Source organism: Notamacropus eugenii, chromosome 4, assembly GCF_028372415.1.
Source record: "Notamacropus eugenii isolate mMacEug1 chromosome 4, mMacEug1.pri_v2, whole genome shotgun sequence".
In the NCBI taxonomy this organism is placed as follows: Eukaryota; Metazoa; Chordata; class Mammalia; order Diprotodontia; family Macropodidae; genus Notamacropus; species Notamacropus eugenii.
The window spans coordinates 151601584-151626987 of record NC_092875.1 but is presented as its reverse complement, the minus strand read 5'-3'; the positions used below and the strand labels follow the sequence as shown (position 1 = coordinate 151626987).

The window sequence follows — 25404 nt, the reverse complement described above, 5'->3', positions numbered from 1 at the left end:
ATTCATATTAAACATTTTCACATTAGTCTTAATGTAAAGAAGAATTAGTACTAATGGAAGGAACCACAAGAAAGAAGAAACACAACAAAACAGCAGCAGCAGCAGCAACAAAAGGAGAGCAGATAGTATTCCGCGTTCAGACCCCAAAGTTCTTTGGATGTGGATAGGTATCATTCTCTTCATGAGTCTTTTGGAATTGTCTTAGATCCCCGTGTTGCTGAGAAGAGCTAAGCCTATTAAAGGCAGGCATTGCACAATGTAGTGTTACTGTGTATAATGTTCTCCTGGTGCTGCTTATTTCACTCAGCATCAGTCCATCTAAGTCTTTCCAGGTTTTTCTGAAGTTCACCTGCTCATCATTTACTATAGCACAATGGTATTCCATTACACTCATATAACATAATTTGTTCAGTCATTTCCCAATGGATGGGCATCCCCTAATTTTCCAATTCTTTGCCACCACAAAAAGAGCTGCTATAAATATTTTTGTACATGTGGGTCCTTTTTCCACTTGTATGATCTCTTTGGGATATAGACCTATAAATGGTATTGCTGAGTCAAAGGGTATGCACATCTTTATAGCCCTTTGAGCGTAATTCCAAATTGTTCTCCAGAATGGCTGGATCAGTTCATGACTCCACCAATAATGCATTAGTGTTCCAATTTTCCCCCATCTTCTCCAGCATTTATCAATTTTTCCTGTTTTTCATGTTAGCTAATCTGATAAGTGGGATATGATACTTCAGAGTTGTTTTGATTTGCACTTCTCTAATCAATAGTGATTTAGAGCATTTTTTCATATGACTATAGAAAACTGCCTGTTCATATCCTTTGACCATTTCTCAATTGGAGAATGGCTTGGATTCTTATAGATTTGACTCAGTTCTCTATGTATTTTGGAAATGAAGTCTTGATCAGAGACACTGGTTGTAAAAATTTTTTCCCAGTTTTCAGCTTCCCTTAATTTTGGCTGCATTGGCTTTGTTTGTGCAAAGTAAATAAAGGTTTTGCAGAGCAAAAGGGCAATTTCAAAATTTATTTGGATCTCAGATACTTATAAACAACTAAGAAATCACTTACTTAAGCATCACCATAGCACAATTTAATCAAGTGCACTGCTTCTTTAATGGAAAGAGACCCCTCAAGATCCAGAACTTAATTCCAACTAATACTTTATTTTAAGCAATTTTAATTCAAGTTTAATTTCTTACCATAATATTATAGTCAATCCTTATAGTATCTTCTTTAGCAGGGACATTTAATTTATCAGGTGTCATACCATACTTTTCTTTCCTTACAACATCATAGATAGGATTTCGAGGTTTTTGTTCATGTAGAATTCGTTTCAGTTGCTTTTCTAGAAAGTTAGGGGCATCATTAACTACTTCAAAAACTCCATAATCCACATTAAATCTAATTGCCTCTGAAAAAGTCTGAAAAAGAAATGTTTTAAGCATTATATTTTTGAAAAATAAAAAGGTGAGAAAACTCATTACTTACATATATACACTTTATATATATATATATACTTTCATATATATATGAAAGGAACTTAAAAGATTAAAAAAAATTCCCAGCAATTCAAATTCCTATTTAGAAGACATGTGAAAAGCTTAAAAAGTTATTGGTCTGAGACTAGGCCACCATTATAGCCTCATAAATAAAGTTAGGCCATTGAATAAAATTAGGGAATACCAGTGATTCTCTCATCTGGTCGCCTCACCTAAGCTATGGGTATTTCATAAACTTGCAAAATTTGGTTCTAATGGTATATTCTTGTTGGAAGGATGAATTGCTGAGAAAGGATGAGAGAGGAAAGAATTCTGTTACACTTTCTACCCCTATCACTCTCCTCTTGCCTGAGAGGAAAGAACCAAGCTCATCATCTTCTTCATATAAGATGTGACCAAAAGATAGTTCTTCTAAAATACCATAGGATTTCTAGGTTTACTAGTACAAAAACTTGCTATAAAGCAGGATCTGATTTATTTAGAATCACAGCTTTTATTGCGACAATTTCATCTTCTAAGTCTACCTTGTCATCTGATGACTTCCTTACATGTGAACTTAAATTACATGGATTCTGTGTTCAATATGAAAGCCAGATACAGATGAAAAAGCTTCAGGGCTGAAGGTCAAGTTCAACAAATTCAACAAATAATAAATAATAGTTTCACAAACATAATTAATATAAATAAAAAATAGCCTTAAAATAAACTAAGTGATTTTATAATAAAGATATAAAAATAATTATTAAAAAGCAGCTAGTGCGAGCGCATCCAACCATTCTGGAGAGCAATTTGGAACTATGCCCAAAGGGCTACAAAAATGTGCATACCCTTTGACCCAGCAATATCGCTACTAGGACTATATCCCCAAGAGATCATAAAAATGGGAAAGGGTCCCACATGTACAAAAATATTTATAGCAGCACTCTATGTAGTTGCCAAAAACTGGAAGTCAAGGGGATGTCCATCAATTGGGGAATGGCTGAATAAATTATGGTATATGAATGTAATGGAGTACTATTGTGCCATAAGAAATGATGAACAAGAAGACTTCAGAGAGGCCTGGAAGGACTTATATGACCTGATGCTGAGTGAAAGGAGCAGAACCAGGAGAACTTTATGCACAGCAACGACCACAGTGTGTGAGAGTTTTTTCTGGTAGACTTAGATTTTTGTAATAACACAAGAACTTCTTACAAAAAAAAAAAAAAATCCCAATGGTGGTTCTCAAGGCAAAATGCCTTCCACACTCAGAGAGAGAAATATGGAAGTCACTCACATAATGTAACAGATCATGTTTGTGTACGTGTATGTGTTTGTGTATCATGTTCTGATTTGTTATACGATTTCTTCCATTTATCTTAGTCTGACTACATAGCATGACTATAGTGAAAATATACTCAATAGGAAAGTATATGTAGAATCTATACAGAATTGTATGCAGTCGTGGGGAGGGAAGGGGGAAGTGGGGGGTGGGGGGGGATAAAATCACAATTGTATGGCAGTGATTGTTAAACATTAAAAAATAAAAAAATAAATAAATTAAAAAAAAAAAAAAAAGCAGCTAGCCGGCATGTTTGATAAGAGTTCTGGGGCTTGAGTCTGGAAGATCTGAGTTCAAACTCAGCTTCAGACCCTTGCTGGCTGTGTAGGGGAGATATGACTAAACAGCTGTTCATCTTGAATAAATCTGGGATTTTCATGAAATACGAGCTTAATGTGAGTCACTGGTTGTCATCTGGCAGCCCAAGGGGATCAAAGGCTACCTTAAGAATCATAATATCTAGAACTAACAGCTTATTATACCACTGCTATCCACACTGATCCAGTCAGATCATGTGGACTGCCGTGCTCAATGCCTGGCACCTATTTTTGGAAGGATATTGATAAAATGGAGAGTTTAGTTAGGAGAGATGGTGAAGTGCCTTGAGATCAAACCATATGAAAATCAGCTGAGGAGACCAAAGAAGACTTAGGAAGCCTCTGTTAGAGACATTAAAGGACTTGAAAGCCCATCATGTGGAAGGAGATATGAGCTTTGTTTTGCTTGGCTCCAGAGGGTGGCACTAAGAGCAATGGATGGAAATTGAAGAGAGGCAGATTCTGACTCAACATTTAGGAAAAACTTTCTAACAATCTGAGCTGTCCCAAAGTGGAAAGGATTGTCTCAGGAAATTCTCCTAACTTAAAGTCTTCCAAAAAAAGTTCCACAGTCAAGTAAAGCAAAGGTGTCAAATACTTGACCCATGATACTCCCAAGTGTGTTTAGTGCCTCCCATTTCTACTTGAGTTTAATACCTCTGAAAAATAGTGTTTTTCTGATGACTTGGCAAAATACTCAGTTTAAAAAGGCACTTATATTTCCATACCATAAGGGTGTCATTTAATGCACACTTGAAGGGTAAATGATAAACCACAACTCCAGAGGAACAAAGATGAAGCATATTACCCAGCTCCTGATGGGTGACAGACTCAAGACAAAGAATGAGACATACATGTTTTGGACATGGCCAATGCAGGAATTTGCTTTGGCTTGATCAACTACACACATTTGTTACACAGTTGTGTGTGTGTGGGGGGGGGGGGGGGTGTTTGAAGGGAGGGAGGAAAGTCAGGAGGAAGAAAAAATATGCTTATTAATTAAAAAACAATTTAAAACTTTAAAGGGTGACTTAACTTACTACTGTTGTTTAGCAGCATTCCTCTATTCAAAACATTCAGCGGCTTCTCATGCCTACCACATGAAATTTGAACCATGACCTTTTATAATCTGACTCCAAACCTACCAGTTCAGCCTGATCTCATATTGCTTTCCTCCACAAGTATTCTATATTTCAGACAAACTGGAAAATGGGGTGCAGGGCTCTGTTCCACATTCTTTTCTCATCCTGCCCTTTTTTATCACATCTTGATGTCTTTTTTATACCAACATCATGTTTAGAATAGACTCTCACCATCCCCAGTTTCCATTTGCTGAAGTTCTCCTCTCCAAGGCCCAATTCAAATGTCATCTCTACCTTTGACTATGTTTTCCAAGGAATGAAAATTATCTCTCCTCCCTCTTCCCTCAAAATTCTCAGAGTACTTGGTTGTCCTTAGCCCTACCACACTCTATTTTGGTTAATAACTATAGGTTTTAAATGTAAGTATGTGTTAGATCCTCCCATTAGACCATAATAAGCTCCTTGAGGGCAGCTTTGTCCCTTATCATCTTTGTACTCCTGGCATCAGCAGTTCCTCATGTGCAGCACTTACTTTAAAAATGTTAGTTGAATTGAACTGTCTCCACAAAAGTCCTACCCTCTGTGCCTTATTCCTGTGTGGAAGGGAAGTTGAATTCTTGAAAGGCTATGTCAATGGAACACAAACACTGACAGATTTTATCAAAGTGAAAAAAGGCTTTGACTATTATACCAACAGGCTATATGCATTAAGCCCAATTTAATGAATATTTATAAAAGCACCAACTATGTATAAAGCATCCAAAAACATACGGTAGGCACTCAGGATAAAAAACAAAACAAAACAAAACAAAAAAACAAGTCCCTGCTTTCAAGGAAATTACATTCTATTATACAAAGACTATCCTAGCAAAACAAAGAGTTTCATCACTACAAGGTCAGCCACAGTAACCCATGAAAAAGATAAAAATTCGAAATGACCTTCAGTTCTGTGCAGTACCATCATCCTTATCATCATTACTGTCATCATCATCAAGCATTTATTAAGCCCTTGCTATGTACTGTGCTAAAGAGTGGAAATACAAAAAAAAAGGTAAAACCTTGGTCCTCAGTCTCAAGTAATTCACATTCTAATAGGAAAGAAAACACAAAACAGCTACTACATACAAAATACATCAAGCATAAATATAAGGTAATATTAGAGTGCACTAGATAATGTGCTTATTCAGTAGAGCGGACTAGGAGAGTCATCCTGGAGAAGGTAGGATTTGAGGAGAGTTTTGAAGGAAGCCAGGGAAGCCAGGGAGTGTAAGGAAGGAGTGAAGAAATCGTAAGTATTGAGGACAGGCAAGAAAAAAGGCATGGGATAGTGTGTTGGGTGCTAGAAAGAGCAAAATGGCTCATGTTGCTTATCACAGAGTTCACAGAGGGTAGTAAAGTGTAAGACTGAAAAGGTAGGAAGAGGTCAGGTTGTGAAGGGCTTATCCTGTATCAAATATAATATAATGATAATGTAATAGGCGCCAATGGATTTAATGAACTGGAGGTGGGGTGGGGTGGGAGGGGTAACACATAGTCAGCCCAATACTTCAAGAAGATCACTTTGTCAGCTGAGTGGTAGATAGAGGAGAGACTTGAGGCAGGAAGACCAACCTGTGGTTGCTTCTGCAGTGACTATATTAGAATTAGGAAAAAGGAAACAGAATTCTAAGAATTGCATTGCAGACTGTCTACAAACATTATCTTGGCCACTAGATCTTTACGTGATACTGATCGATAAGTTAAAAAAACTACTGTCCTAGAGAAAACAAATTACAATCACATTGACATTTTTGCTATGAATGAAACTAGAAGACAAAGAAATGGTAGCTAAATGGAAGAACAGCTCAGAGTTTCTCCTTAGGGAGATGATTAAAGGAGCTGAAGTCACTGGCTTCAGTATGCATCCAAGGGCAACAAGAAACATCATTTCATAGGATGCTTGGTCACTTCACTTTTTCTGGGCTTATAATTCATTATGAACAAACAGACCAGCATGAAGCTAAGTACAGCTTATTGCCAACATCTGTTACAAAATAGGAAGAGATGAAAAACTATGAAAAACTTGAAAGATGTTCCAAACTAAGTCAACATATATGTTAATATTTGATAACTTCAAGGGTACAAAAGTGGGTAGCAAAAAGTATGCTGGAAAACATGATTCAGCATCAAAATATGAAAGAGGCCAATGGTTTATAGACTCCTCAAAAGGAGAGTCAAAAAATGGTAGAAACTGCAATCAACGAACATCATAACAAAGAGTAAAAGTGACCCTATTTTAGCAGACAAGAAATGACTGGTTACTAATGTTGATGTCATTTCAGAATCACTACCAGAGGTGCAGTCAAATTGTTGAATGATTGAAGCAAAGGTAAAAATTCAACAACAAATCTTTTAAAAAGGATATTAAAAAGGATATAGATGAACTAACACTGAATACATTTATAACATGTCCATCTAGACCTAATTTTTATTTGTTCAATTGTATCTTAATCATAGCAACAAAGCATGACCCAGTGGAAAGAACAGATCGGGGTCATCGCTTGAGTTCAAATGCCAGCCCTGCCACAATTGTGCTACTTCTGGGACCAACCCATTTTTTGCTGGGTATTATTTTCCTCATCTATGAAATGAGGGTGCTGGAATACACAATCCCTTTCAGATTTAAATCTATGCTTTTGTACAATCATCCACACCCATTTAAACATGACTTTGTTTTGGAAAAATGGAGACATTTACTCTAGATCAGTGGTGGGAAGCAAATGCCTGCAGGGCTTATCTTAGAAAAACTCCAGATTATTATAATCTATGTCATATACTCATACATTTATTTATTATTTGTTTTATTTGTTAAATGATTCCCTCTTACACTTTAATCTGGTTCTGGCCACTCTCCAGAATTTTATAGATGAGTTTGATATCTCTGCTCTAGATTATCATTATTTCTTGGAAAAGTTTACTGATGTGAAACGTTACCACAATGAGATAAAAAACAGAGACAGCAAATACCTGAGCTTCTTGACCAGTAATGAGACATGGAAGCCAAGGGCAACACCAGTTTACAATACAATGTCATTCGCAATACACTATGGAGAACGATGGCACAAGATTAGAAATAGATTTACTCCTGTTGGCTGGATATTGCCATTACTGCTATCTCTTCCATTTACCAACTGCCCCAGTTCTGATCTCCACAATTAAATGGAGATGTGAAAAATCTGGAAAGTTTTTATAGGGAAGTCACAAAGACTGGAAGAATTAGAATATAAGAATTATAGACAAGATGAAAGGGAACTAGAGATTCTTCTTGTAGGAAACCACTCTAAGTATGTATTCAATACCCATTTTAAAAATATGTATGTTCATTGTTAGTGCTTTCTCCTTAAATTATTTTTTATATCCTTATCTGTACACCCATTGTATTCATCCAAGCACAATGTAAGTCCCATGAAGGAAGGTATTTTTTCCTTTTCTTCATCTTTGAATCCCAAGTCCCTAAAGAAGTGCTTCACTCACAGCAGGGGCTTAAAAAATGCTTGTTGAACTGAACTGACTATGAAGAACTCTTATACAAGGGAAGAACATCAGCTGCTCTGAGATGCTTGAATACAGACAAAAAAGAGGAAAACAATTTCTCAACTAAAGCCTAAGGGATTTAGGTTAGACAAAATGAAGGAATTCCTGACAATGATTTCTGTTAGATACTAAACACTAGAATTGTTGCTGTGTTTGTCCTTCGTTGCCAAGTTATATACAGGATGAATTGGAAAGAGTCAGTAGTTTGACAGGTGAATAGAGAATGAAGTAGAATGAAGAAAGACTTGAAGCAAGGTGAACAACCAAAAGGCTATTTTAATGGCCCAGGTGTGAGGTGATGGCTTACCCCAAGGTGGTAGCAGTGACAGAGAGAAGAGGGCATATATGAAAAATGTTACAAAGGTAGAAATGACCAGATGTGACAACTAGGAAAGAGGTTCTTTATCTGGAGTCTCTGAACTCATTTTTAAAATATTTTGATAGCTATATTTCAATATAATTAATTTCCTTTGTAATCACCTGTGAAATCTTTCTAAAGCACAAATCTGACCATGTCACCCCATGTATTCAGTCATTCCAGTGGCTTCCTGTTACATCCAAAGTCAAATACAAAATCCTCTGTTTAGCCATCAAAGCCCTCCATAAACTGGCCCCTTCCCCACTTTTCCAGTTTTTCACACCTTCCATCCCCCCATATAGTCTACAATCCAGTGATACTGGCTTACTTCTTGTTACTCATACAAGATTTTCCATCTCCTAACTCCTAACTCCAGGCATTTCTCTGGTAATTCTGTGTATTTTATTTATTTGAAAACATCATTCTACAAAGAGCTTGATAGGTTTCACAAACTGGGGATGTGAAGTGGGAGGTGAGGAAAGGTTACGGAATAAGCATTTATATAGCACCTACTATGTTCTAAAGGTGCCATGCCTTGACTACTTCTTTTAAACAGGCCTATTCAAAGAATGGGCATTACCTCACCCTAAATGAGTACCTGCATAGACCTTAGCCTAAAGGACCCCTTTAGGCCAAGGTCTCCCAGTGTATCCTGGGTCATCTCCAGTCATCCTGAGGAATATCAGTCACTGGATTCAGATGATTTCGGAGAAGAAGTGAGGTTGGTGACTTTGCACAGCTCTCCCTTACTCAAAACAAAGTCAAGTGCAAAGTCATGTCATCATTTCTCTAGAATTAGTTACTAAGGGAAGTAATTTCTAAAATATATAAATGCATAACATAATCAGGAAAGCAACTGTCCAGAAATGTAAAACAAACAAACAAGTCCATCACATTGAAAAGGAAAATCAAGGAAATGTTATGCTTATTACAAAAAACTAATACGTAATTTAGTATTTGTGGGAAAACTTTGTTTTATGCTGAAATGAAATTCAAATGTATGCTATAGATAAATGTCCTTTATAATAAAAGAAATGTGTGTAATTTCTCTCTGAATCCTAATGCAGTGGAAATGGCAAGTGCTTAATAAATGATTGTTGAATTGAATTTAAAAATAGAACATATTATCTTCTAAAATAACATAAATTCCTGACAAAAGAGAATTCTATAAAGAATCTACCCTTTCAGATTCTTATCAGTCTCATGACTCTAGAATGAGACTGTCAACTAAATGATTTAAGACCTCTACAAAGGCACAAGTGCATGGGGTCATGCCTCTGTTACTTTGGGCTACTACAAAATAAGCCAAAAAAATGACAGGCTATACATACATTTAAAATAGGTAAAATATTCAAAAACTGAAGAGCACTCTTTCTATTATAGTCTGAATTAGTCAAATCTTTATTAGAGAATCCTGCACAATCTTGGTCACAACCAAAAAGGATATGGAGAGATCTGATTCATAGGAAAGCAACAAAAATGATCAAAGGGATGAAAATTAAGTTACACAGGGAAATTTTAACTTAGGGAAGAACAAACTAGGGGATCAATTCAGTTAACAATCAATAAGTATTAATTAATCACCTACTATATCCCAGGAACTGTACTGGATGCTGGAATAAAAATACAAAAATGTTAAGTCCCTGCCCACGAGGACCTTACATTTAATAAAGGGAGACAGCATGTATATAAAGTTGTAATGTAGAAGGTGATGCTGAGCTATGTTTTGAAACAAGGGAGGGATTCTGTGAAGCAGTGGGATAACAAGGAAGCTCATTCCAGGCACTGGGGGTGGGAAAGAGCAAAGGGAGAGAGGAGAAAGAAGAGAAAGTTGGTGAAGAGGTGAGAGAGAGAGAGACAAAGAGACAGAAGAGAGAGAGAGAGAGAGAGAGAGAGAGAGAGAGAGAGAATCACTTAAACCTAGAGGAATAAGAGAAGGTCTAACAGGAGCAGGTGGTCAACAATGTCCAATACAACAGAGATTTCAGGAAGGATGAGAACTAGGAAAAAACCACTGAAGACATTCTTTGGTAATTAAGAGATCATTGGTAATTTTTGAGAGAAGTTTCAGTTGATTGATAATGAAGTAAAAACCAAACAGCCAAAAACTAAGTGTGAGAAGTGAGGAAGTGAAGGCAACCTGTCTAGAAAACTTTTTCTAAGAGTTTGGCTAAGAAAGAGGAGGGATACAGGACAACAACTTGAGGAAATTGGTAGGGTCTATTCATAGTTCTTTTAAACACAGGAGATACTTGAACATGCTTGAAGTTAGTGGGGAAGGAATCCTATAAAAAGGGCCTAGTTAAAGGTTAGAAGGAAAAAGAAATGAAGGGACAATCTGCGGAAGAAGTTAGGAAGGGATGAGAGGAGCATATGCCAAGGACTAGCCTTGGCAAGAAGGACCAGCTGCTAACCAAGTGCTAGAGAAAATGAAGAGTGAAGTAAAAATAGTGACAAAAAATTTTGAGATAGAAGTGGAAAATAAGCAGTTCAGAGTGAATGGTCGCAACATTCCCAGGAATTATTCTGTTCAAGAATATGAAGTATTTCTTTAAAGAGTACGATGAACAGTTGTTCTCCATGTCCACAGAAAATTAAACAGGAAGAAAATGAGTTTAAATTAAAACTCATTATAATCAGCTATTCCCAATGGACTTTGATTGCCATCAAGAGAAGTAGCATCTCTAATCCTAAGGATCTTCAGGAAGAAAACAAGCATACATATTGGTCCTGAATGACTTAAAACATTCATCTAACTCAAAGGCTGGGAGATGGAACAGATAACTTCTTGAAATCTCTTCTTGTCTAAGATTCTAAGATTTACTACCATTCAATTCACATCATTTCTAGAATTTAAGAGATAGAGGTCATAGAGCATATAAATTTAGAGGACTGAGGGGACTTAGAAGATCATCTGGGATATCCCTTTTTTGTGTCATAGATCCCTTTGACAGTCTGGTGAAGCCTATGGACCCCTTCTCAGAATAATGTTTTTAAATGCATAAGATAAATGACATAGGATTACAAAGAAAACCAATTATACTGAAATACTTGTGAAATTAAAAAAAAAATAACAGGTTCACAAACTGCAGGTTAAGACTCTTTGGCATAACAGATAATATGCTAAACATGGAATCAGGAAGACCTGACTGTGAGACCTGGGCAAGTCTTCTCATTTTCTCTGAGTCCATTTCCTCCTCTGGAAAACAAGAAGGTTGGACTACTAGATGGGCATAGAAGTTCCTTTCCAGCTCTAAATCTGTGATCCCCTCCTACCCCTAAATTTATTTTGCAAAGAAACTAAGGAATAAAAAGGTAATTTACCTGAAGTTCATACCACTATACAATCTATAGTCCAACTTCCCACAAAGTGAATATCTCTTCTGCAACATCACTGATGGTGGATCATCTAGCCTCTACTTAAATATCTTCACTTAAAAGGATCTCATTATCTATCCTCCCAAATCAGGGTAGCCACTGGAGGACAGGACTGCACATTAGAAAATCCTTCCTTAGCCTGAATCTAAATTTGCCTCTTTATAATTTTTACTTATTGGTTCCACTTGACTTTTTAGGGAATACAGAACAAACGTTCTTTTTTCTACTTGAGTCCTTCAAATGTTTATAGTCAGATAACCTCTGTCTGCTCTTTTCTTCTCCAAGCTAAACAAACCTGGGTTGGTCCTCCAAAACTTTCCAGACTCCATTCTGATCACCCTCATCTAGCTGACCTGCCAGGATCTTGGCAAATATATATACTTCCCAGGGCCCCTGCCATGGGGCAGAAAGCACAAGACACACATACTCAACTATGTCCTGTAAGCCAGGAGAGGTGGAAGAATTTGCCTTTTTTCTTTGACCCTAAAGTACAATCCTCACTCTTTATCTAAAGATAAAGCCAGCCTTGTCTCCTACTTTGACAAATCTCCCTCCCATATGTTGTTTACCCTCTATATATTGATTTGAGAGGCTTCTGAATCTTATGAGCATCATTTCCAAAGTCAGCCTAGGGCAGTGAGAAAGAATAAAGTTTGATATATCAGGAGTCTTTTTATTAAAAAGCTGAATAGGTGAGACTTCAGATGACAACTAACTTTTTCTCTTGATTAACCAACAGCAAAATCTTCAATTTAAGTATCAAACCTAGATCCTATCCCTCAACAGGCTCAAGACTGATTTTCTTTAATCAAATGTATTATTTTAAAAGGGTATTTCATTCCAGATGTTCTAAAATGAACTGACCTGAAGGTGATGAAAGTTAACTTTGTAGTACTAGTCATCCATGTGTGAAAAATATTTTTACAAAAAAATCAAGTGCATGAAAATATATTTGCCACAATAAATTGCTGTTTCCAAATTTCTTTAAAAAGGAGGCAAAAAACCCCAACAACCTGGGAGTAATTATTGATGTGCTTCAACAGCTAACCAGTGAAATTTTCTAGATGCCAAATTATTTAGCTGAACAGTATTTAAATTAAAAACTAAAGACTAGATTACTTTAGTACATGTTCATCTCTGTTCCAACTGTGTCTCCGGAACTCCAGAGCTATACTCTTTAAATGCGCACAAACCAGTGAATGAAAAACAGCTGACTATTTAAATATGACAAGCTAATTACCAATGACAATTTCTTTTCATTTAGATTTTGTCATTGTAAATGTCTAATCATAATCTATTAGGCCCACAGAATAATGAGATGGAAGTAAATACCATTTTATCTTTTAGCCCAGAGATTTTTAAACAAAGCTCTTTTGTGTCCTACTTTCAAAAGTGAAAAAGGCTTGCAAAAGAACACCCTCGTTGCCACAAATTTAAATACTTCTATATGTAGGATGTGGCCGATATCTTTGAAGAAGTTAAGTTAACTTTAGAACCTTTAAACTTCACTAAGGGAAAAAAACCCACTCCCATGATTACTTACACCCTTATTCTCCTCCTCTTTTTCTTCATCCTCCCTTAACAAAAATGAAAATATTACCAAAATCTGTCTTCCTGCTCCCCAACAATCCACATAATTCTTTAGAAAAGCTGTAATAAATTATAATAGTTTATAGCTCAAAAATATGCTTAAGATCAGTCAAAAAAAAGTTATGGTAAAATTCCAAAGGCACATAGCTGAGCATGGTCTGGCAGACACATGACATACCTATTCTTGCAGGGGTATAGAGCAGGCCACCCCTCCAGCTTCTGCAAACCATAAGTGTCACAAACAATCTAAACCACCCACAGAGGTCCAACCTAAATCTCTATGTGGGCCCATCTCCTCAACCCCACAACACTCAGTGCATATAAAATACACAAAACCAAAAGAAATGTTTCACACTCCAATATAGAAGAAATCTTAATGAGCAAACGCTTGTACATAAAGAGTTGACAGCAAAGAAACCTCCCAGACACCAAATGAAAACAATATCTGAATGTAAGCTTGGCATATGAACAAAAAGAATGAAGTTATGAAAGCTAGAATTTGGAAAGTGCCATAATCATTTATAATAGTGGCAACTGTCCTTGATTCCCCTCGTCAAAAAATAACTTAGGGGTGGTTACTAGCTATCAGTTCTTGGATCCTACATACAATACATCCCAAGGGGAGCAATACAATGAAAATGGTGGAAAAAAACCACTTCAGTGGGAATTAGAAGATCCGGGTACCAGTTCCAAACTCTGTCATTAACAGCTATCCAATTTTGGGCAAGTAATTTAATTTTTCTGACTCCAAGTTACCTCATCTGTAAAAATGAGAGAATGTGATCTCTAAAGTCCCTTTTCTTCAGTTTATTTTTAAGGGTTGTCTTCCTCCATTAGATTGTAAGGTTCTTGAGGGTAGGGACTATCTTTCTGCTTCTATCTGTATCCCCAGTGCTTGCCATATAGTAAGTGCCTAATAAATGTTCATTTACTATGTCTATTTATCATCGCCACACGTGAATGTTGTTACTTCAGAAACAGAGGTACAGAGAGAAAGTTTATACAGATATCCTGCAAGGAAGGGGTGAAAGTAAAAGCAGAGCGTTCTACAAGATATTTACATTCGAGAGGCTTATAATGATTTGGAAAGATAAACGTAATGTACCTAAAAAACAACCACAGAATCCTAGAGTTGGAAGGGCCCTCAAAGCAGAGGTTCTTAACCCTTTTGTATCTTATGGAACCCTTTGGCAGGCTGATAAAGCCCATAGACCTCTTCTCAGAATCTTCTTAAATGAAAAACAAAACACATAGGATGACAAAGGAAACTAACTACATAATATGGTTATCAAAATATTTTTCTTAAAAAGCTCATATTCATGTAACCCAGCTAAAGAATCTCTGCCTCATCTAGGCTAGTGGCCTCCAAAGTGAGGGCCATGGAACAATTCCCAAGGGTTTGCCCCCCAAGGATTGCAAGATCAACCAATTCAAGGGTAGGAAAATGAACTCCATGTCACCTCTCACCAATAACTTATCTCTACATACCTCTATCAACTCTTTTCTACACTCTCCCTTCTTCTCCCTCTCTCATGTGACATGTTGTTGTCATGGACCTCTAAGACAGCTATAGACTAATAGAATTCAAGAATCCTCAGTAGTTAATCAGGCAAAAATCACCACCCTATTGCTCCTATAACATCCTCAAACCTTGCTCCTTCCTGCCTCCCCACATCACCTCATGACTCCTGAGCTCATCATTTTTATGTAAATAACTCAGAACTACATATCGTGCCCTAGTCTAGCTCTTGAGCTCTATTTCTGCATTCGTGACTGTGTTTTGGACATCTCAAATTTAATCTGTCCAGAGTAGAGCTTTCCCTTTAAACCCACACCCTCCTGAAGTTGGTGATTTCTGTTAAGGACACCGCTCTCCTTCCACTCACTCATGTTTGCAATCTTGGTGTTATTCCTGATTCTTCACACCACACCCAATCAGTTACCAAATCTTGTCATTTCTTCCTTCACAGCATTTCTTGTATCAGAGCCTTCACTGTGCTCACGCAGCCATCTCCATAGTTCAGACCCTCATCATGTTTCACCTCAGCTTATGAAAGCATCCTAATTGGTCTCCCCTGACTCTCCAATCCATCTTCCACATAGCTGCCAAAGTGATTTTCCTAAAGCACAATCTGACCATGTCACATCCCATTCAGTAAACCACAGTGGCTCTTTATTGACCCTAGAATCAAATACCATTTCAACTTTAGCTCATACTTTTAAATTTTCTACATTTGTATAAGTTTTATAATATAAATAATTATTAAAGTTGGTGGAGTTGCAAACTGATCCAACCATTCTGGAGAGCAATTTGGAACTATGCCCAAAGGGCTATAAAACTGGGCATATCCTTTGATCCAGAAATATCACTGCTAGGCCTATACTCCAAAGAAATTTTTTTTTTTTTAAAAAAAGGAAAAAGACTTATTTGCACAAAAATATATATAGCACCTCTTTTTGTGGTGGCTAAGAATTGGAAATTGAGAGAATGTCCATCAATTAGGGAATGGCTAAACAAGCTGTGGTATATAATTACGATGGAATATTATTGCGCTATAAGAAATGACAAGCAGGATAATTTCAGAAAAGCCTGGAAGCACTAGCATGAACTAATGCAAAATGAAGTGGGTAGAACCAGGAAAATATTATACACAGCAAGAGCAATATTGTACAAAGAAGAACTGTGAATGATTTAACTATTCTCAGCGATACAATCCAAGGTAATCGCAAAGAACTTATGATGAAAAATGCTTTCTCCAGAGAAAGAGCTAATGTTGTCTGAATATGGACTGAAGCATACTGTTTTTCACCTTTTCTTTTAATTCTAACTTTCTTGTACAAAATGAATAATATGAAAATGTTATACATGATTACACATGTATAATATATCAGATTGCTTACCATATCACAGTGGGGCGGGAGGGAGGGAAGGAAGGGATAAAATTTGGAAGACAAAACCTTAAAAAAAACCCAGATGTTAAAAATTGTTTTACCATGTAACTGGGAAAAAATAAAATATTATTTTAAAAAATAATTAATAGTAGAGTAGCATATGTACATAATTTGTAAATAAATATACCTCTACCTACATAGGGCATTAATGCTCAAAAATCTTTTACTGATGGAGAGTACGATCAAAAAAGTTTAGAGACCACTGATCCTGATAAAATTCCCATTCAGGGTGGTAATCACCTTTATAATAGCCCTGAGCCTATGATCATATACTTCCAAATATAAGAAGCTTACTAACTTATAAGCAGTTTTTTCTATTAGTCCTAATCATTATCAAGTAAGTCAAAATCATATTTTTCAGTCATGCCCAACTCTTCATGATCCCATTTGAGGTTTTCTTGGTGGAGATAATGGAGTGGTTTGCCATTTCCTTCTCCAGCTCATCTTACAGTTGAGGAATTAAGGCAAACATGGGACTTACCCAGGGTCATACAGCTAGTTGTGTCTGAGGTCAGATTTGAACTCATGATGAGTCTTCCTGATTCTAAGACCAGGCTCTATTCGCTGTGCCGCCTAATTGGCCCTGGTCAAAAGTAGTCTTCCTATAATTTCTATACTCATTGGTCTCAGTTATTTCCTCTTAAGCTGTATCCTGGGGTAGCTAGATGGTACAGTGTATAGAGCACCAGTGCAGGAGTCAGGAGGACCTGAGTTCAAATCTCACCTCAGACACTTGATACTCACTAGCTGTGTGACCTTGGGCAAGTCACTTAACCCCAATTGCCTCATCCTGGGTCATCTCCAGTCATCCTGATGAATATCTGGTCACTGGATTCAGATGGCTCTGGAGGAGAAGTGAGGCTGGTGACCTGCACAGCCCTCCCTCACTCAAAACAAAGTCAAGTGCAAGTCATGTCATTATTTCTCTGATGGCATGGTCTTCTTCAGCAATGAAGGATGAACACACACACACGTCTACTAACATGTTTCATATAACAAATCTTCAAGAGCTTGAGAAGATAGCTATTAGATTCTCCTGAGCCTTTCTTAGGTCGAAATCTTCTGAATTCTTTCAAACGTTCTTCATATGGCATGGTTTCAAGACCTCTTGCTATCTTAATTATCCTCTTCTGCATACTTTAGTTTCATTTACTCATTATCATTCATCCAATAAACATCTGCAAAGAACCAGGGACACGTGCCAAGAACTATGCTAGCATTTATTAAGAATGTTAGCTTTGGGAAGAACCTTGAAAACAATCTAGCCCAATCTTTTCATTTGACAGATCAGGAAATCAAGATACAAAAAGGGGACACAAATCATATGGCAGTTATTTAGGGACTAAGTTATGACTATGAACCTGGTCTCTTGGTTTCCGGACTAATAATCTATCATCTACACTAAACTATCCAAGTTCCTGTTAAGATGTAGTGTACAAAACTGAAAATACTATCCACGACAGTCTGACTGGCACATAATACAACAGGAGAGTCCTACTATCCTTGCAGTTTGTTTTTACCAACTATACCATATTATTGGCTCATATTAAGCGTATGGTCCACTGAGAGGTCCCAGGTCTTTATTAATCCATCAATCAAAGTCTTCCTCACTTTGTACTTATAGAGTTGCATGTTTGCTTTTACCCTAAATGCATGGTTTTAGATTTTTTCCCATTAAATTTCATCTTTTTGGGTTCAGTTCATTACTTCAGGCCTACTGTAGTCATCTGAATCCTGATTCTGTCATTAAATTGTTGCCTATCACCCACAAATTTTATAATTATGGCTTGTAAGTCTTTATCCCAATCACCAGTTTAACAAGTTGTACAGAACAGGACTAAGATCAGAACCCTGTGGCATATCACACCAAGTCTCACTTCAGGTTGCCAGCAATCAATCAAGATTCTGGATATAGTTGTTCAACAACCTTTTAAGCCATCTCATTACTAATGTATAATTTACATCTGTTTATTTTCTCTAGAAGGATACCATGACAGATTGTCAAATGCTTATCTGAACTCTCTATACAGAATGTCTATGCTTTTCCTCTGATCTACCAGCCCTCTCAAAAAAGGAAATAAAGTTGGCTTGACATTTGTAAATACCTCATAAAAAACCAATTCATTCTTTCCATTCCAAGTGAATGACCACATCTGTCTAAGTGATAGCCCAAACATAATCAAAACTGTGAAGGCAAGAATATGTTTTCATTTATTAGGGACACAATGATAACAGCTTTCTAAGATGAAAAGATATATTTTAGGAAGTAATGGGAAAAAAAGACAAGACAGACAGGGTATTTATTAAAAAGCCTCCTGCATGCCAGGCACTTTGGTAGGCACCCAGGATAAAAGTACAAAGAACAAAACAACTCTACTTAGAAAAAAACTTACATTCTTACAATGTACAATGGGGAAGACAAATACATGCACATACATATATGTATATATACATACATATACATATAATGCATAGGATAAATAGAAAATGAAAGGATACAAATACATGCAAATTATTAAAAAACAAGGTAGTCTGAGAGGAAGGATATTAGCAATTGTGGGGACAGGATGGGCTTCATGCACAAGAAGGTGCCTGACCTGCATCTTAAAGGAGCAGAGAGACTCTGATGAGACGGAAGAATGACAGTCACATATTATAGGTATGGCATGGAGAAGGGAGATGGACTATCTTAAGGGAAGAACAATATCCTTTTTGCCTGGAATGCAGAGTATGGGAGAGAGAGTAATGTCCAAAGAGGCTAAAAAGGTAGGTTTTATGGCCTGGTGATTGAGAGCTTCCTGGCAAGGTAGTTACCTGAAGCAGCTGGGGGAAGTCAGAAAGGGTTCGTGCAGAAGATGGTGCTGAAGCTACTATTATAGGAAGAGAGGGATACTATAAAGTGGTGATAAGGAGGGACTTCAGAGGCCCAGAGACAGGAGGAGATCATGAGTGAAGACAGAAGGCCAATCTGACTGGTACATTAAGTACAGGAGTGAGAGCAATATATAGTGAGGCTAGAAAGACAAGTTGGGGTCAGATTTTGAAGAGTTTTTAAACTCTTTGTTATTTTATTCTAAAGGCAATAGGAAGCCCCTAGGGTTGGTTAAGTAGGAGCATCATATGGTTAGATCTGTGTTTAAGGGAAATTCTTTTGGCATCAGCATGGAGGATGAAATGGCATGAAGAGAAGCTAGGGCAAGGAGACCATCTAGGTGGTTATCACCTCCGCAAAAGGCGATGTGGGCCTGAACTAAGTAAGATAGCAGCTGTGTATGTGGAAAGGACAGACCACATGTGGAAGATGTGTAAATGACTGGACATCCAGGGTGAGAAAGAAGAAGGAGTCAAATATAACGCCAAGATTACAAATCTGAGATGCTGTTAAGATGGTGGCATATTTGACAGAAACTGGAAATTTGGAAGTTGGAGATTATACTCTCAAAAATTCAATAAGCATTTCATAATACTAAACACCTACTATGTACTAGGCATTGTGCTAGACACTTGTATTCAAAAACAAAAATGAAACAATCCCTGTCTTGAGGAGCTTACAATTTCCCTAACAAGTATAATAATAATGTAAATACTAAATAGTAACTGTTTCTCTTTTACCCAGGAACCCTGAGGATCCTTCCCCTCCCAGTTTTTGGGGTTTTGGTTTTTTTTTGATTAAAGGAGCCATCCCCAGAGTAACTACTTAAAGAAGCCTATTCATTGAATGGGTGTATCTCACCCACAGTGAGAATCTGATAGGACTTTAGCCTAAAATGACCAGGGTCTCACATTGCATCCTGGGCCATCAAGATCTCCAGTCATCTTGATGAATATCTGGCCACTGAACCCAGATGGGCAAGGAAAGGAAGTGAGGCTGGTAACCTTGCACAGCCCTCCTTCAGTCAGTTGGTTGTTGTCCTTCATTTCCAGAGAGGACCAAAATGACATCACCATGATAAAGTGAAATCTCAGTGTGTCAAACTGTGGCTGATCAGACTAATATGAGCTCGGAATGCTCTACCACTGGTTGGGCACAGATAGTCCGTTTGAATATTTGGGGTGGATATCCCAAATTTGTGCATCCTGCGTTTACTTTGTGCTGTCTCAATTCTGCTTTGCTCATAGAGCACAGTACCCTTTCTGATGTGGGCATGCCATGCTGAGCAGTCCTGTGCCCGTGTCTCCCATGTTGCACAGTCAAATCCAAAGTTCTTGAGGGAGACTTTGAGAGTATCTTTGCATCGCTTCTTCTGGTCACCATGTGATTGCCTGTCCCATGCAAGTTCTCTACAAAATAGTATTTTTGGCAAGTTTCCTTTTTGCATTTGAACAAAATGGCCAGCCCAACAGAGCTGCACTCTCTGAAGCATAGTTTGAATGCTTAGCAGTTCAGCTTGAGCGAGGACTTCTGTGTCTGGTACCCTATCCTGCCAGGTGATCCTCAGAATCTTCTTAATATAGTTCAAATGGAAGCAATTCAGTTTCCTGGCACGGTGCTGGTAGACTGTCCCTGTTTTGCAGGCATATAACAATAAGGTCAGCACAACGGCTCTGTAGACCTTCAGTTTGGTAGTCAGTCTAATACCTCTTCTCTCCCAAACCTTTCTTTGGAGCTCCTTCCCTCAAATCAAAGTGAATTGCAAGTCACGGCACCATCTTGATGTCATGGTCCTCTTTCAGAATGAAGGACAAATACAGCAACAAGGATATGTAAATACAAAGTATATACAAAATAAATGTAATTTCACTGGAGAGAAAAGGGCAAACACAAGCAGCTGGGAAATCCAGGGAAGGTCTATTAAGGAAGTTAACACTTAAGCTGAGTCTCAAAGGCAGCTCAGGATTCCAGGAGGTGGAACTAAGGCACAAGAGAATTCTAGGCATGGAGAATATCTTGTGCAAAGACATAGAAGATGGAGTCTCTTGTCCAGGGAATTCTAAGTAAGCCTATGTGGCTAGAACATAAAACATACAAGGGGAGGTAATTAGATATTATCCTAAAATGACAAGTTGGAGATCAATTAAGAATAATTTTAAATGCCAAATAAGAGTTTACATTTTACCCTAAAAGTAACAGGGAAACAATGAAGCCTCTTGAGGAGGAACAGTATGGTCAAATCTGTGAAAAGAGAAAGATAAATTGGGCTTCTCTGTGGAAGAAGGACTGGAGATGAAAGAACACAGGCAAGGAGACTAATTGGAAAGCTATTGCAATAGTCTAAGTGAGGGAAGTAATGAGGGTAGTGATCATGTGAATGTAAAGAAAGGGACAGATACAAAAGATGTTCTGGATGTAGAATCCATAAAATCTGGCAACTGTTTGGATAAGGGGAGGGATGTGAACAGAAGGCAAATTGCCTGTGCTCACATCACCCACTCCAGTAAAAACCTGAAGTTCATACCATATTGTATAATGATCAAGAAATATAATGAGAAACTACAATAAATACCTTGTTCCACCCTAGAAATGTATAAGAGGTGAGCCACAAGCCTGAGGACAATAGAAAAGGGACTGCCAAGAAAACCAGTGCCAGCACAAGGCAACTACCCAGTGTGACCAGACCACAGCCTTCAAGTCTCTGTGTCCAGAGGCAACAAGAGCAAAGGGTTCACAGAAAGCCCCACCAGCATTGTCAGAATGTCCTATGGTCATCAAAACTCCCAAGGAGTGTGGAAGTTAGATATCCCATGGAAAAACAGCCAGCATTTTGCACTTGGACCAGAATCCTGAATCCCTGGGCATCTTAGGTTCTAATACTAATGACATGAAATGCCAGAGAAAGGCCTGAAGATCCAGAACTCTGAAGCTCAAAGATCCACAGGGCTCTAACCCTGTGAGGTACAGGACAATACAGGAACCCAGGGACCCAGGAGAGACCAAGTAGGGCTATTGTCACCCTACTCAAAAGCATAACAGGAGGTAAAGGCTGGCCCTGGAATAAACCCTCAAAGATCAGGAACTAAAGCCAGAAAGATGAGTAAATAAAACACTATATTAAAAATTATTATGGATCTAGAGATCTCCAAAAAGAAGACAGGAGTTAATTCTGTAACAATTACAAAGAGATTTAAAGGCAAAAGTGGATTTTTCACAAGAACTACATGAATACCTGGAAGAAATTTTAAATGGATTAAAAGCTCTGGAGTTAAGAAATGGAAGGAAAATAAGTAGGTAAGAATAAAAAGCAGCAAACTTTACCCAAGTAATGGACTCCCTGAAACCAGAATAAGCCAAACAGAAATCAATTATTTTATGAGACAGAAAAAAAATTGAAAAAAATCAAATTGAAAAAAAGAAAATACAAGATATCAGACATAAAAAATACTGCCCTGGAAAACAGGCCAAGGAGAAATAATTTAATAAGTACTGGACTCTGTGAAAAACATAATTGAAAAAAAAAACTAGGATCCTTGCTGAGATGGAATCAAGATGGCAGAATATAGGTGGGACTCAGCTGAACCTTCCCAGTATTCCCCTCCAAACTACTTTAAAATAACTCCTGAAATCAAATTGCAAAACAAAAGTGTGTACAAAAGTTGAGAGGGAGACACTTTTCCAACCTAAGGACATTCAAAAGAGAGGTCTGTAAAACTGAGGTGGGCATACGCCCAGAATGGGGTAGGAGCACCACCAGTGGGCCTGGGAAGTGTCTACAAAAGTGACAATAGCAGCTTCCAGAGACCTCAGCTCAGAGACAGTAAAGAGACAGCTGATCAGAAAGAGATTACAAAGGACCCTTTGTTGGCACTGGGTACAGATGGCACTGATTGGAAATTCTATTGTCCATAAGCATTTCTGGGTCACAGATCCAAGGCAGAGAGAAACACTTGTGATACCTTACCAAGGGAGCAGGGGCTCTGGTCACAGTTCCAGTGCCAAGAAGAACACTAGTACTTGTAGCTGCAGGAGACCATGGACCCTTCCTTGATAAAGACCAGAGCACAAATCAAGAGAACAGTGACCACATCTCTTCCAGAATAACAACACCTTAGAAACACCCAAACCCCCTGAACTAGCTCTGAAAACAGCAGCTTGAAACTTGGGACAGAGCCTCCCAATCCCCAGGAGAGTAGAGGCCAACTTTAATATAATGTTCAATATCAAGAAAGAGGCTGGAAAAATTAAGCAAACAACAACAAAAGAACTTGATCATAGAAAGCTACAATGGTGGCAACAATGACCAAGACATAAATTTAAAAGACAACAATATGAGAAACACCTACAAACAAAGCTTCAGAGAAAAATGTTACTTGGATCTCCAAGGCCAGCAAGAATTCCTGGAAGAGTTAGAGATAAGAGTGATAGAGGAAAAATTGGAAAAAGAAAAGAAAGCGATGCAAGAAAGTTATGAAAAGAGAATTAACAGATTAGAAAAAGAGGCACAAAAATATACTGAAGAAAAATTATACCTTCAAAAACAGAACTGACCTAAACATTAAAAAAAGGCACAAAAATTCACTGAAGAAAAGAACTCATTAAAAGTTAGAATTGGGCAAGAAGCCAATGACTCCAATGAGACTTCAAGAAACAATAAAACAAAGTCAAAAGAATAAAAAAAAAATTTAAAGCTTCAAGACTATATTTTTAAAAATCATAAATGGAAATAGCCTGAATCTAATAGAACCAGAGAACAAAGGGAAAACAGAATCCGCCTATTACCTTCTGAAAGAAATCCCATCCCCCAAAGGAAAAATTCAAGGAAAGTCATGGCCAAAATCCAGAGTCCCCATACAAAAGAAAATGCTGCAAGCACACAAAAAGAAGTTCAAGTACCAAGGAGCCACTCAATCAGAATTACACAAGATCTTATAGCTTCTATTATAAATAAGAGGAAATTTTAAATACAATATTCCATAAAGCAAAGATGAAAAGCTTACACCCTAAATATAAAGCATGTGGGTTGTAATGGAAAGTGAAGAATCAAAGATGACTCTTAGGTTGCCAGTCTAGATGACTGGAAGGAATGTGAAGTCCTTGAAAGAAAGGAAAGTTTGAAACAAGGAAAAGCTTGAATATAAGGGAAAGATGGTGAGTTCTATGTCGAATATGTTTGAATATGCCTTTAAGATATCCAGATAAAGATGTATATAGCAAGTTGTTAATGATGCAAGACTGGAATTCTAAAGAGATTTGAAGGCTAGACATGTAGATTTGGTTATCTGGCCACAGATGATAGTTTAACACGTATGAGCTGAAGATATTACCAAGAGTAAAAATGCAGAGAGAGAGAAAGCATCTCAACTCAAAGCCCACTATATATCCACACTATAGAATGTGTATGATGATCCTACAACGGAGACTGAAAGGGAATGGTCACTGAAGTAGGACAACCAGGAGACAGAGACTTTAGGAATTCATTATTACCAAATGCTGCTGAGATCAAGAATCAGATTTAGACCTAGAAGGTAAATTTAAAGGTCATTTAGTCCAGTCCCTTTATTTTACAGATAAGGAAAAACTGAGGCCAAGAGTGGGAAAACTCCTTGAACCCAGGTTCTCCAACCCCAAATCCAACCCTTTTCTACCATACTATGAATGCTTCTCTCCTCTCCTACAAAGATACTTCCTCCTCTCCTACATAATGGCTGAGAAAAAACTATTGGGTTTATCTATAAAAAGAAAATCTGAGTAGAAGTTGAGAAAGTAATGATAAGTATTAATAGTTTTTTTCTAGGATTTTGAAGGGAAGGAGATACATAGGATCATAGTTCAAGGGCTGAATTTGGCACTCAAGCAAATGTACTTTTTGCCTTCAAGATAAAACACTCAGAGCATGTTGGAGCTCTAACTTTAGCCCACTGCATTTTCCTGGTCAATTTCCCCTGACAGCAAAGTTTCTGGAATGAAAAAACAATTAACAAGCATTTAGTAGGTTCCTCTTACTTACCAGGCACTGAGGACACACAATGACAAAATGCTCTTATTGCACTTATCTTTACAAATTAGCTTATTTATCCAAAGAACGGGGGGATGTTTGTAGCAAGCAAAGAAAGAACCAGTGGGTACAGAAGGATCGAAAATTGGAGGAAAAGAAGGGATGATAGCAAAGGGAATTAGAGAAAATAGAAAGATAGAACAAGAGCACAAGTACACGGATTGGTTTTAGCATTGAGAAAGGAAATCTCTTCTTCTGAAACTAGAGCAAAGAAGGGGAGAATGGAGAATGATGTTGAAGGGATCTAAGTAGTATAAGTTGGGGAGAAAAGAGTTCCCACATGGCAATGAGTTTCATTAAAGTACCAAAGGTGGACTTGAACTTCCAGGAGCCAAGATGGTGGAGTAAACTGTAAGTGCTCTCACCCTCCCTGATTAACCTTGAAAAATCCA

General features: G+C 37.6%; 1 protein-coding gene across 5 annotated transcripts in view; it reads right to left on the bottom strand.

Annotated features, from left to right (window-relative positions):
- Window positions 1-25404, bottom strand: part of RGS22 (regulator of G protein signaling 22) — a 175768-nt gene that overhangs the window by 138535 nt on the left and 11829 nt on the right. For 4 of the 5 annotated variants that reach the window (XM_072606883.1, XM_072606885.1, XM_072606882.1 and 1 more), the window contains exon 4: window positions 1212-1433. The exons of the other annotated variant lie outside the window; for it this stretch is intronic. In XM_072606883.1, the coding sequence (XP_072462984.1) occupies window positions 1212-1433 (222 nt within the window). The remainder of the gene's footprint in view (window positions 1-1211; window positions 1434-25404) is intronic. 5 annotated transcript variants of the gene reach the window in all.